The 13,538-nt window shown below is 45.7% G+C and overlaps 1 protein-coding gene across 7 annotated transcripts in view; it reads left to right on the top strand.

Annotated features, from left to right (window-relative positions):
* TNIK (TRAF2 and NCK interacting kinase) overlaps positions 1 to 13,538 on the top strand; it is a 139,109-nt gene that overhangs the window by 74,077 nt on the left and 51,494 nt on the right. For all 7 annotated transcript variants that reach the window (XM_090147714.1, XM_090147713.1, XM_031614611.2 and 4 more), the window contains exons 5-9: positions 3,702 to 3,812; positions 5,998 to 6,088; positions 7,446 to 7,576; positions 12,473 to 12,527; positions 12,891 to 12,969. In XM_090147714.1, coding sequence (XP_090003840.1) covers positions 3,702 to 3,812; positions 5,998 to 6,088; positions 7,446 to 7,576; positions 12,473 to 12,527; positions 12,891 to 12,969 — 467 coding nt within the window. The remainder of the gene's footprint in view (positions 1 to 3,701; positions 3,813 to 5,997; positions 6,089 to 7,445; positions 7,577 to 12,472; positions 12,528 to 12,890; positions 12,970 to 13,538) is intronic.

Genomic DNA, 13,538 nt, shown 5'->3' with positions numbered 1-13,538 from the left:
CCTGAAATAAGAGAGCTTGCTTGGCCAGACAACAATAGAGATGTGTATCACAGATCTGATACAGTAGTGAAACAGGAAGTAAAAGTCATGGGGACAACCTTTATGGAATGTTAAATACAAAACTGAGGTATTCATAGAATGATAGAATGACTCGGGTTGGAAGGGAACTCGGTGATCATCAAGCTCCAGCTTCCCTGCCCTAAGCAGGGCCACCAACCTCCATATCTAATACTAGACCAGATTCTTGTTGGATTCTTGTGAGATTTTTCTTGCTATTACAGATGAGGCATTGCTCCCCGGGGGGTGCTGTGTGCCTTTGGTGGGATTGGGGCCCAAGGGAGAAGAGGTGCAGAAATAGGGGGAGCAGCCCAGAGGGTGGCCAGGACCTCACTGCATGGCCCTTGCTCACTGCAGACCTCAGGTGCTGGTTGCCAGGCCATCACACATTGGCAGGAGGCTGGTTGTGGTTGAGGTGTAATTTCCTTCAGTCCCCCAAATGCTGCCACTGCCCACGAGTGGCGTGTTGACATGGCAGAGATTTCTGCATGTTAATGCTCCATCACTGGCTCCATCATTGCCATGATTTGTGGGGTGAGAGCCCCTTTCACCAAGGGATGGGTGGGGTGGGAAATCTGTGTGGCAGGGGCACAAGGGGTTGCATTGCACCCAGTTTCTGCTTTCACATTCAACAGGGGAAAGGGTTTCCATCAGCATTTTGCTTGGGGCAGTTGTGTGATGGCTTTCACTGACTTGAAAAATGGAAAAGGTTGTTGGTGGGAGGGAATGGAGTCTCTGTGCAATCCCATTCTGGGAATGGTGGCTGGTTTCAGAGCTGTGTCACTCCTCTGGGTGATACAACAGGACGTGGAGATTTACAGATGCTGCTTCTGAATTTGGCTTCCTTGTCAAGTCTGCTGTTGCTCTGATACTAGAGTTAAGTAAATGCTAAATGAACTGTATTTAAAAATACTTCCTCAAGAAATGGCCTTGCAGATTAAATTTTGGAAGATGATATTAGCTTTATCCCATCCTGATGATAATTTTAATTACAGTTAAAAATTCAATCTGCATTTCAAGTTTATTGTCTTCCCCATCATGACTCCATCCTTTAAGAAGATTGCTAATGATGCCAGTGTTAGCTGGTCAAAGCACTCACCAGACATGGGGCTGGTAAGAAAGTATCTGATAGGAGCACCATTTGAAACCCTTCCTGTTGTTCCTTTTTCTTTTCTCCTGGAATGCCATTTGTTGGCTTCTAATCTACATGTACCCAGAGGGTGTTTATATATAATGATACCATGGCAATGTCTGCCTTGTTGCTTAAATAACTCTCCATCTAAACAAATCTTTGTGTCCTCTGAAGTGACCTGATCATCCTTTCTGTACCTGCTCCAGTGTGCACTTATTGCTCTTGTGAAGCCTCACCTTACCTAGTAATGTGTGACCCACCTTCACTATTTGCTGTCTTTGTAATTGTGCAGTAAAACCATATTTGGGTCTTATGTAGCATCCTTCCATCTGAGCATCAAAGAGAACTCCAGGAGCGGGATTTCATTGCTGCTAACTGCCACAGCAGCATGCTGCCCGCTGCCTTCCTGTCCCATTGAAAACTTCTGGAAGTGGTGTTTTTTCAAGTCAGGTGTCCATCAGCTTTCTGTTCCAGACACAGGTGTGCTGGCAGCCTTGTTGTCTTCCTGCTGCTCCTCTTGGAGAACTGATGGCAGGGCTGTCTGGGAGCTGTGGTGTTAGCAACCTGTGCTGCTGAGCCCCTGTCTGCTGGTGCAGGGTGTTCTCCCAGGGATGCTGTAGGATTGGACAGCTCTTCAAAAGCCAAGTTGGAAACACTCCTCCAAAGAATCTTTTCCCCTCTGTCTCTTCAGTCTTAGTCTCTCCGAGGTTTCACAATTACAGATTTTGGATACATCAGCGGGCAGCTGCATTATTCACCTACTGGTGCAAAATTAATCTTAGCTCTGTGGAATGAGGGAGAGAACAGCAGACTGAGTGAGTTGCCAACTCCATAAAGATACTCTGGCAGATTAATGTGTGCACTGAGAACTTCTAATGGTGTTTGTCCCATCTTCCTTTAAGCGCTGTGACTGCAGTACACAGCAGGATGTGCCCTTCCTCTGCAGGGCTGTTGCTCATGCAAACAGGTGTGGTATGGGTGAACCTGTCTCCTTCTGAAGGAGAAGACAAAGGTGAAGTGATCCTTAACAAAATGATTCCCAGACCTCCTCCAGCCACCAGGGCCTCTTGCTGCAAACCCCGGTGAGATCCTGTGGATGAGTTTCCATGGCAGGAGGCCATAAAGTGTTGCAGGGAGAGGTCAGCCTATTGGGTTGGAGAGTGTTTTCAGCTGGTTCAGCTATCCAGGGATTTCCTTTCAGTGCTTGCTGCAGTGGTATCCCTAACACTCTGTTAATCAGAAACACATGCAGATACTGTCCTCACAGGACAGACTTTGGCCAGCCATGCATCTTTGCTGGGAGCCAGTTTCCTGATGTAACGAGATATGCAAAGAGTATTTCAGCTGTCATTTTAGGAAGAGAAACTTGATATCAAAACTAAAGATAGGAGCATGGTCAGAGGGATCTCTCAGCTAACTAAGATGTATTCTGCTTAGGCGTTTTATTTATACAGGAATTTTATAGCAGTACTGGGTCTGAATTCTGTGATTGTTTATTTATAACGGTCTTTCTAATCAGTATCTCTGAGCAATTTGGGTAGGACTTGGATAGACCTTTTGTTGTTCCCTTCTTCTCTTAGTCCATGCTTTTAATGAGGTGGTATCTCTTGCTTGGAAAATGTTAAATACCACATAAGCTGTGTGTGATGGGAAACTTTAAACACGTGCAGTGAAGAATCTGGCACAGCATGACTTGTAGGGAAAGGGAATATCTTTCTGCAGACAAACTGATCTAACTGGAAAATGTGGTTTCACTTTTGATAGAGAAACTCTTCAGCAGGACTTGGGGGAGGCTTTAGCATGTTCTTGCTGCGCTCAGGTTCTCAAGCACAAGGATTGCTGCACGCCAGCAGCCCGTGGTGGCCCTGGAAGGCAGAATCACATCCTGGGCTGTTTTGGAATGTTTTATTTCACAGTTGCTCAATGACAAGATTAAGTTTGAGTGCAGGTTAGATCCTTGTGTTTCTGTATTTAATATTATGGAGCTTTGTACGTGGTACAGATGGTGGTGCCTGGTCTATTTGGCATCAGCCCGAGCAGTAGGGCTCCAGCTGTCCCTGGGGAGCCACACAGTGAGCTTGGCCTCTGGAGGGCTCTCTGCTTAAGAAGGTGGTTGAAGATGGAGATGGGCTGGTACAAAAATGGAAAAATATTGCTGTTTTTTAAGGTTTATAAAGCTTTCAGATCCACCGTGTTGCTCTCACATATTTGGGGTTAAAGAGCTTAAATGCAGGAGGCAGAGTTTTGCTAGTGTGGTTTCAAGGTTTCTGATCTGTGCTTCTCAGCACTGAAGTGATTCCTGTTTCTTATTCCCACCCTACTGGGGAGCACCGCACCTCTCCAGCCTTCCCACCTTTTACTGTTTCCTTTTTTAACAAAAAACACATGGATTAAAAGTAGATCGGTTTGATGGCAGCTGCGCTGCCGGTGTCAGGCCCTGCCCTTGGGCTGCGCAGCCCGGAGGATGCTTTCAGCCTAATTGCAGTAATTGCACTTCTGTTTCATTTGGCAGCTGGTGATGGAGTTCTGCGGCGCGGGCTCCGTCACCGACCTCATCAAGAACACAAAGGGGAACACTTTGAAGGAGGAGTGGATTGCCTACATCTGCAGAGAGATTTTAAGGGTATGTGCCCAGAGGGAGCTAAATGCCATGCGTTGGTGGAGTGTGGCACGTGGGCCTTGGGGACACGCGAAGCCGTTGGCTCTTGAGGCTCTGCTCTGTGGACATGAGCAGCTTCGGTGCCGGTAGGCATGAATGATTCATGTGCTTGTATGATGCATAATAAATAAGCACTACTTAATGCCCTTTAGCTTTGTTAGCTGCCTGAATTTTAACCCTCTTCTTTCCTTCAGCTGAAATATAATTTCCCTTAATATTAATGAGGTGAAGATTTATTTACAGTAGGACTGTGATTTCAATTAACAGAAAGGTAAGGACTAATAGAACCTGTGGAGAGAGTCTGCATGATTAAAAAACATCTTATGCTTTATTAAATCCACATGCCTCTGACTTTAATGAGGATGCTGCAGCTTTTATACCCACAAGATAAATGTTTGACTGGAATGTCATAAAACGGGCCTCGCTGGAGTTTCACATACGGGAGGGTGGCACCTCTAGCAAAGACTTGCTTGTATTTTCCACAAATGAGGTCAGATTATGCAATTGCAATGGTTGCCCTGACATTAAAATCTTAAGAGTTCATGAACTGAAATTTTGTTGAAGGGAAGACAGAAATAGCAGACACGTGAAGAAAACTATACAAGGGCCATTCAAAGAAAACGAGACAAAATGACTGCTCCAACAGCTCTCACTGGGCTGTGTGTGACGCTGTCTCTTAGGCTCCTGTTGTTGACCAGGGGTGACGCAGCACTTCTCTTGACCCTGGGTGTCACCATCTGTGCCAGCACAACCAGCCTGATGTACAGAAGGAGCTGGAGCTGATCAGTTGTGTCAGGAAACCACAGTTGCATGTGGGTTTATTACAAATGTATGAGCTCTGCGAGCCTACTTCTTAAAATAGTCACTGTCAGTCAGTCAAAACCTATGCACTGAATCATGTCCCAGGGCCACCGTCAAGTGTCACTGCTCTCATTTGGGCCGTGCAGAGTGCAAGCTCTGCTGTGCTGTGGCCATGCTTTGAGGCAGTTGATTTAGTGACCTGCAGGCTCCAAGGGCTGCTGAGGATTTGGGGTCATAGAACAGTATTTTGGAGCATAAAAGACTCCCACCTTCATGCTGCAGTATGCGTGGTTCGTTCTTGGTTCAGAAGTCGAGGGCACGTTGTAATTCTGGCATGTAAGACTTGATCCTGCTCTGTGAAAGGATTTGTTGGGTTTTAGTGAAATTTTTGCTTTGCCTCCAGTGCATCGAACCTCTAACTGGGTATAATGTGGCTAAAAATTGAATGCAGCAGGGCACCTCTACAGATATAATCTGTTCCACAGTGTTGTCTTAAGGTAACAAGCAAAAAATGACTAATAACTACCAGCAGTGATAGTAGAAATTATATTCTTCCTCGAATATGAATGTTTAATGTGAAGTGTAAACCTAATGCAGAATTAGTTTTTAAAGTAATCCATTTTTTATTAAGCTGGCAATATAGGTGGATGTTACTTTGGAAATGTAATAATAAATGAATGAAATAAAAATGTAGGCTGCAAAAAGAAATTAATGAGCTAATAAAGCAACAAAACAGAAAAGCTAGTTTACCTTTAGCCTTTGAGACAGGCTTTTAATTTGAGCTATATCTCTATTAGGGATATGTGCAAGTTATAATATTTGTATTTCCATGGTATCTTTTTTAATACAAGCTTTTCAGTATATTGGAGTCCCATTTATTGGACCAATATAACAAAGAGAATTGGGTTTTTTTGGTTTCTTGATGATGGAAGTACAGAAAGGACACACAAGCTTTCTATTATTTCTGCAACACAAATGGCTCCTTAAGGCAAAAAAGCCCATGGGGAAAACTGCATCTAGAAATACAGAGAAATTTGGGTTACTATGGGTTCCTGCAGAAACTGAAAGGCTGGTCTTAATCCCTCTAGAATTGTCAGTGGTTGTCACCTGCTATAGAGCACCCACTGCAGCACATGCAGCAAGTCAGTGGGCGTTTCATTTGCTGGGTATGTCCTCCCAGCATGTAACACAGGACAGTGTTTTCAACACATAATAAACAAAAGTGTTCTCAAGTGCTTAACTCCAACTGTGAATCTTTCATTTCTGGCCCATAATTGGTTGAGGAGGAATGTCAGAAAATAGCATGCTTTGAACTCGGATTCCTCTAACCTTTCTCTGAATTCTCTAGGGCTTGAGTCATCTACACCAGCACAAAGTAATTCATCGAGACATCAAGGGGCAGAATGTATTGCTGACGGAAAATGCAGAAGTTAAACTAGGTAAGGATTGGTTAGAGCTCTTGGAAACTGCAAGTAGGCTGCCTGGAGAGAAGAAATAAAATTGGTAGAGCCTGTAAATTACTTGGAGAACGGCAGTGAGTCCTAAAAGCTGCTGTGTGTTTTTTCTTGTGCTAGCCTCAAAAATATGACCTTGGGTCTTGATCAGGTACCATGCAATAAACTGTCAGTGACTGATGACCAAGTTCTGCATACAAAGATCTATTTACAGAGGTGTTTCTGCAGAGAGGTGGGGTGGGCAGTTCTGCCACCAGATGCAGGTTGAGCAATTCGTGATCATTTTTCATGCCCTAGATTGAAAATTTGCCTGTGTGCATCCCCGGACGTTATCAAAGTGTATTTCCCCACACCTGTACGGATTATGTATGCCCTCCAGCACCATAATCCGTTCCATTTACCATGGCATAATCCAGGTTTGCAAGTTAAACTGTAAGGCAGAGCGTCAATTGCAAGAAATATTCTGAATTTTGTATGCAGTGTTTGTCGTCCTTGAAAAGACCCATTATCCACATGAAGATATATGGACAACAACACACTGTCTGTGCTGATACCCTCTGTCATCCAGCACCTATATTATTAAAGCTATCTTTGTGCGTTTTTAATTTATGCTAGTGATGGAAGATCTCTTACAGTGGTGAGGTGAGGTGGAATCCTTGTTTTACCATGTCTTTGCTGTGGAATCAAACCCCATCTTAACAGATGGCACCACCAGCTCGTTTGGCTTTATGCTGGTGAAGATTCCCCTCCAAGGGGAAATTCTCCAGGGCAAATCTCCAGCCATTATGTTGTGCAAAGTGAACTTAGTGGACCATGGAGTATTCTCTCACTGATGTGATTTCATCAGTTTTTGCTTCATTTTGCAGCTCTGTGCTTGACATTTCCCTATGGGTTTTTGTCCTTAGCCTTCGGTTCCTGAAGTCTTTTACATTTCTGCCATTTCCAGCAAGAATTTAGGTAGAAAAATGAGGCTTCTACAAACATTTGGCAGGCTTTAATTCAGTGAAAAAAAAAACACAGAACAAAGGCTGCTGCTTATTCATGTTTCTAACCCTGATTCTCATTAGTATGAGGAACTGTGATTTCTTTTCATTGCCTCCTGGCAAGGAGGAAAAGGCACGGGGTTGCTTATGAAAGCTGGAAATCAGATGATCAGATTCATCTTTGGTTGACGTCTGTTAATCTGTTGACCTCAGCAAAGATGAAACAGAAATGTCTCTGGCCATATTTTTCTCTCCTGACGATGCTGTTAGTGTACTTCAGTGTCTGACATTCAACAGAAGAACGTTGCTCAGGTTTGTGTCTGACACTTATAGTGTCCTGTTGTCTTTCCTATCCATAGTGGACTTTGGTGTCAGTGCTCAGCTGGACAGAACAGTGGGCAGGAGAAATACCTTCATTGGAACGCCTTACTGGATGGCCCCTGAGGTCATTGCTTGTGATGAAAATCCTGATGCCACTTACGACTTTAAGGTACTGTACTCTTTTCTATGTTATTACAGATGCAGTCTTTGCAAAGTCTAGTGCAGTGACTAATAAGGTAATCAAGGAATTAAAGCAGCCAGGGGACTCAGAGAAAGAGTTTTCTCTATGTGCTGTCTTACTTGTGAGTGCTTAAAATGAGAGTTGTGACCATAAACATCTGAAGGTAGTGCTTGGTAGGATCTCAGATTTTGCATCCCAGCACCTAAAACTTGAGCAAGCAGGAATTTAGTACATTCTTGCAGCTTTGCTAATTATACTTACAGGCAGTGTAGCCTCCTCCTGCTTTCTGGCTGTTAAATTTTGAGATGTGAATTTGGGTCCAATGTGAATTTTTGTTGCGCTCATCACCTACCAAGATTTAGCGTGAAGAAGTCTTTCCCCATGCTAAGAAAGGTGTCAGACTGAGGCTTCCTACCTGCTCTTCAGTTTTTCAGTGCTGAATGTTTAAATACTACCATCAAACACACTGCGTTTCCTCAATTTATTCCTCAGAGAAGTCAGGTCAGGTTTAAAAAGGGCAAAGTCAGATCTTTTGGCCTGCAGGTTGGTATGCACGGGGAGATCTGAAGGTTGCCACACAAGCAGACGTTCGGGGCTCTGACCTACTTTTCACATGTCTGTTGCCTGTTGAAAGTTTATTTTTGGATCAGTGACAGCACAGCATTGCTACTGAGCTGTAAGATGAAGAGAGGGGCATGCCATGCAGCAGGTCAGCAGGGGAGTGTGATTCCCACTGCCCCTTCAAACTGCAGTGGAGGCCGATGCTTCAGGCAAGGAAAGCTTTCCATATTTTATCACAGTTCTGCCACACTGCAAGTTTCTGGATACACATTTGTGGGCTTGTCCCTTGGTTTTTTGTGCTTTGTGGTTTTGTTGAAGTGTCAAGAACTTGAATTTCTAACTGCAACCCCCCCTGAGATCCACTGAGCATTTTCGGACAGCAGAGAAAGCTCCAAATGTGGGCTTTTGGAGGAAATGCAGGGGGATATAAAGCTTGCTACGCCTCTGTGCCCACCCTGAGAGGTCACTTGCAGAATAATATTTTAAAAGGACTTTGCAGCCCTTTGGTGTGAGGCTAGGTAGGTAGCTGCTTTTTAACAGCAGGATGTTACAGTGTAATGTAACGGCACAACAGCCCACCAATTTGCAGTGCTATTACTGGCCTCTCTGAACATTTTTAAGAGATGAAGGATTTTAAAGTAACAAAAAGTAGCTTTGGTGTTTGGTAGAAAGACAGACTGGTTTGGGTTGGGAAGGACCTTAAAGATAACCCAGCCTCACCCCCTGCAGTGGGCAGTCATCCCACCAGCTCAGGCTGCCCAAGGCCCACCCATGGCCTTGGTCACCTCCAGGGATGGGGCACACACACATCTCAGGGCAGCAGTACTGGAACCTCTCTGAGTAAAGAATTTTTTCCTAATGTCTAATCTAAGTCTTCCCTCTTTTCGTTTGAAGCCATTTCCCATTGTCCTGTCAGTGCATACCCTTACAGAATCCCTTCCCACCTTTCCTGTGACCCCCCTTTAGGCACTGGAAGGCTGCTGCATGAGGTTTTACTCTTTCCAGAAAAACTGGGGCACTTAATATGTCATTGAGTGATGCACAAGTGCTGGGACCAAAATCCCTCTATTGTCCCCAAGGATCAAATGCTCATAGCGTGCTGGGCCCCTTTGTCTCTGCACTTGGCACTGACAGTTTTTCCTTGACAGGGGATGTGGAACAGAAGACTGTTTGCTGCTGACAAGCTTACTGCAGGGTGTTTGTGGAGCTCATGGTGATGTGGGAGCCACCAGGCATTAGCCCATACCCCAGGTTGTGTCCCTGCACCTGACGTTCTTGCTTTGAAGTGGGGGAAAAAATATGAATGACAATTATTATTTTTTAAACACATGCGAATCAGACACTCAGGTTTAGTCAACTGGCTTGAAATAGCGAATACAAAAGATGAGACTTAGAGGGTGAAGAAAAGGAATCCTCACAGGCTTAATCTGTTGGACAAAAAGCTTCTAATCTCACTTCTTTCTGAGCCAGGAAGAGTTGCCATGTAATCGACGGAAGGCTGCAGTAAATACCTCCTCAGAAAAATAAACCACTAAAAAAGAACAGATAGAAACTCCACATTGTTGAGATTATTTGTTGGTTTTTCCCCAGACATTCTTCCTTTTTTCTTTAGATATCTTGTCAGTAAGTGTCGAATCAAAGGGAAAAACCAGCTTGCTTCCCTCCTCAAGTCAGGACAATACAAATATATTAGCACAGCAGCTTTTTGCTGGGTGGACTGAAAAGCTTTTCAGACTCAGGGAGAAACAAAAACCTGAATTTTAGATCAGTTTGAAATGCGTGCTTCCCACTGAGTTTTCTGCTTTCTCTCGGAGACTTAGAGAGGTGATAATCCTTCTCTGTGTTGCTCCAGTTTTGAGATCACTTGGCATGTTGCATATAATACTGGGCACCTCAATATGGAAAGACACATTAGGAATTTGGAAGGAGTTCAGGCAACCAAAAGGAAGGGGTCATGCGTACTGAATCATGTGGAAAGACTGAGATAATTAAGTATGCAGCATAAATCCCAGCTGAGCAGAGACAAAGAATGGATGTGGCTGTCCTGCAAAAGTGTTGCAAATGAGATTTGAGGGAGAATTTTTAGGCAGGTACAAAGATCTGTAGCAAGGACTAATGGGACAGCATTTGTTAAGGAAAAACTTGGGTTAGAAAGAAGGAAATTGGCCTTGAAACTGTAAAATGCAGGTTGTCTTTCCTGGAGGGTGTCACATACATACATACATACATACATAGAAGGTGCTGTAGTCCCCAGGGGTTCCTGCCCTGCAGCTCTTGGTGCTCTGAACTGGGAAGAATAACCTTTCTTGGATGCACCAATTTGCAGGATTAGAGGCTCAAGGCTGCTTGGGAAGGACAGCTTTTGAAATGGAGCATAGACTGAGGAGTGACTGCAGGGCCATGGTGGAAAGTGGGGCACAGGGAGAGCAGCATGTGGGAACTGGAGATCACAGAGGGAGAACGGGAGGCAGAGTCCATCCCCTCTGCTCTAGATGTACCTGTGCACAACTCGTACTCCTTTTTCTGTGTCACTGGAGCTTAGCCAGTCTTTGAGTCCTCTTCAGTGTACTCACAGCTTCCAGCTCACATCCGCATCTGTGCGTGTGGGGCTCGTTTGGCTTCCTTGTGGGGCTATGGATTCTGCCCTGGACCACTGCTACGTCCCATCTCAGCAGGGCTTGTTCTGTAGCTGCCAAGTTCTCGGACTGCCCTTCAGCATGAGCCAGGCCACGACTTCAGCCTCACAGCTCCTGCGCTGAGCTCCCAGAAAGCCTGGAGTCGCTGCTCATTGTAGGGAGCTGGGAAGCTCTGGTTGATGAGATGATGTCCAGGGACAAAGCCATCTCCACCAGACCTGCTGGAAGAGCAGACCTGTCCTTGAGGTCCGTGGCAGAGTGGAGAGAGAGGAAGGGGAAGGAGCAAGTTCTTGGCTTTGCTTTAGCAGTGTGCCTGTGCCAGCTGGCACCTTCCCCTCCGCCAGGCCTGGAGATGTGTTAGGGAATGTGCTTCAAATGAAGGCACCAAAATTAGTCTGGGTTCTGTTCCCAGCGCGTTGGGTGCAAAGATATGAATCATTAGGCAGTCCTATACATGATGTCCCAATCATGAATTAGCCACCTTCTGCCAAAAGAAAGCCAGCACAAGTTGCAGCAGTGCCATTAGGGAAAGTTCTCGTTTCCTCCTGCCTGATCACATGGTGTCCTTTCCTCCTGTCTCTAAGAGCTGAGCCATCCTCTGGGACTTGTTACTGGATTGAGTGGTGTAGCCAGGGCTCACGTGGGATTTCTTGTGGTATGGATTGGTGAGGAGTAGAGCCTCACAGGCATGGAGCTGGGGCTATAAATATCCCTCATTGCAAGTAAGAAAACTGAAGGAAAAGTGATACAAGCATGAAATCAAAGGAACTTTCTGAATAGATGCACTTTCCGTGCACTAATCATTCAGGAGACTAAAACAACCATGTGGGCTGAGGAGGGATTGGGAACACAGTAAGTGAGGGTACCCGTTTCTCCTCCCACTAGCGAAACGCTGCTTTTCATGCTTCTAGCTAATGAGCAGTGCATGATTCAGAAGAGTCCTGAGGTATCTCAAGATACTTCATGTTTCTAATCTATCCCAGACAGGATGTATTCTCAGGAGCTGCAACAAATCCATTTGTGTATCATCCAACTTGAAGCAGGAAGCTTGCAGCACCACTGCCAGGGCGCAGATGGCTGCTGTGGGCTACGTACAGCTCCAGGGCTGGCACATTGCTGCTTGCATCCTGTGGTGCAGAATCAAAGCTGCACCACTGTGCTGTGTCCTTGGAGCTGAATAGTCAGGTCACAGGGCATGAAATCTCAGCTCTGCCAAAGTCTCAGGAAAATACCTGGAGTTTGTGCCTCCTTCCTGCCCCTTGCTGCTTCCCACTTCATGGAGCAGGGAGGTGGTGTGTTGCTGGATCACTGAGGCTTTAGGGGGTTTGCTCATCCCCAAAGGGATGTGCTGGGACCTTTGGGGTGCCAACATCTCTCCACCACAGCTGCTGGGAACTGTGCCCAGTGAGATGGCTGCAGGGGTTGGCCGTGTCCCACACCTGCACTAGTGTGATATCCACCAAAAGCTCTGCAATAAAGCTTGGGATAAGCAGCAAGTCTGGGAGCCTACTATCAAGCCTTAAAATATGGGAAGAGCATAAAAGATGATCTCCTGTGCTGCAGGTTTAGGGCCTGGCAGAGAAAGCAGAGGCCCAGCTCATGGGGCTGAGCCCTGGGGTTCACTTTGTGCTCACTGTTGTGACAACGTTCCACTGCATCACACATTTCCATCTGCTTTTTTTTACAGAGTGACTTGTGGTCTCTGGGGATAACAGCCATAGAGATGGCAGAAGGCGCTCCCCGTAAGTACATGCATGGCTCTGCTTTATTTAATGCTGGTGGTGACTTGCTAGGATTTGCTGAGTGTCAGCAGGCATGAGGATCTGTGCTGGAAACCCCAAGCAAGGGTTTTGCTGAGCAGCCTGGACTGGGTTCAGTGCAGTTTGCAGGGTCCAGGATGCGATGGGAAAAAGCTGCCAGGTCGACATGGCTTAGGGAATAGGAGCAGCAAACAAAGGCACAAAAACCCCATGTGTGGCTTCAGGTGCTGCACGTGCTCCGTGTGTCCTGCTGATCTGGTGGCATGAGAGGGAGTTTGGGTGTATGTGTGTAGGCTCTTCATGAGACATCATGCTGTGCTTAATGCCTCTTCTTGCACTTTGCAGCTCTCTGTGACATGCACCCCATGAGAGCCCTCTTCCTCATCCCCCGCAACCCAGCCCCAAGGTTGAAATCCAAGAAGTGGTGAGTCTCTCCATATTCAGTGGTTATCAAACAGGTGGATATTAGGGCCTGGGTCTCCTTTGGAGAGGCATTTTGGTCTGCACAGAGCACAGGCATGGAAGGAAGAGGGAGAAAGGGGAGAGGTAGAGAGGGAAATGCCTCTCGCATTGCCCTTTCCCAATATTGAGTTGGCTTTGTGCAGCTGAAAGCAGCTGACACTTCACTTGGCTCCCCTTTCTTTCCAGTAAGGTTCCATTTTCAAATGGAAACATGTAGCCAGGCCAAACGAAAGGAGAGTTTATCTTGAAGGCGCAGGAATGCAGAGGTTTGTACTTAGTTTGGGCTTTATATTAAAATTTTGGGGGAAAAAGTACATCACCGTTTTGGAAGAGAAAAAAAAAGGAAAAAGAAAGGGGGGATATGCCAATGAAAACCCGTAGGAAAAATACTTCTGAAGCCCAGCAGATGTTGTTTTGTTACTGTATGTTCTGTACTGATGGAGCTGGAGTCCTTAAAAACACTCATGGTTTGCATGGTTTGCCTGCCTCAGGTTCAGCCCTGATTTTATCAGGAGAGATCTGCCAGGCATT

This window comes from Phasianus colchicus, chromosome 10 (genome assembly GCF_987193195.1).
Source record: "Phasianus colchicus chromosome 10, bPhaCol1.hap1.1, whole genome shotgun sequence".
Taxonomy (NCBI): Eukaryota; Metazoa; Chordata; class Aves; order Galliformes; family Phasianidae; genus Phasianus; species Phasianus colchicus.
The sequence above is the reverse complement of the archived record's forward strand: the minus strand, read 5'-3'. Positions and strand labels throughout refer to the sequence as shown.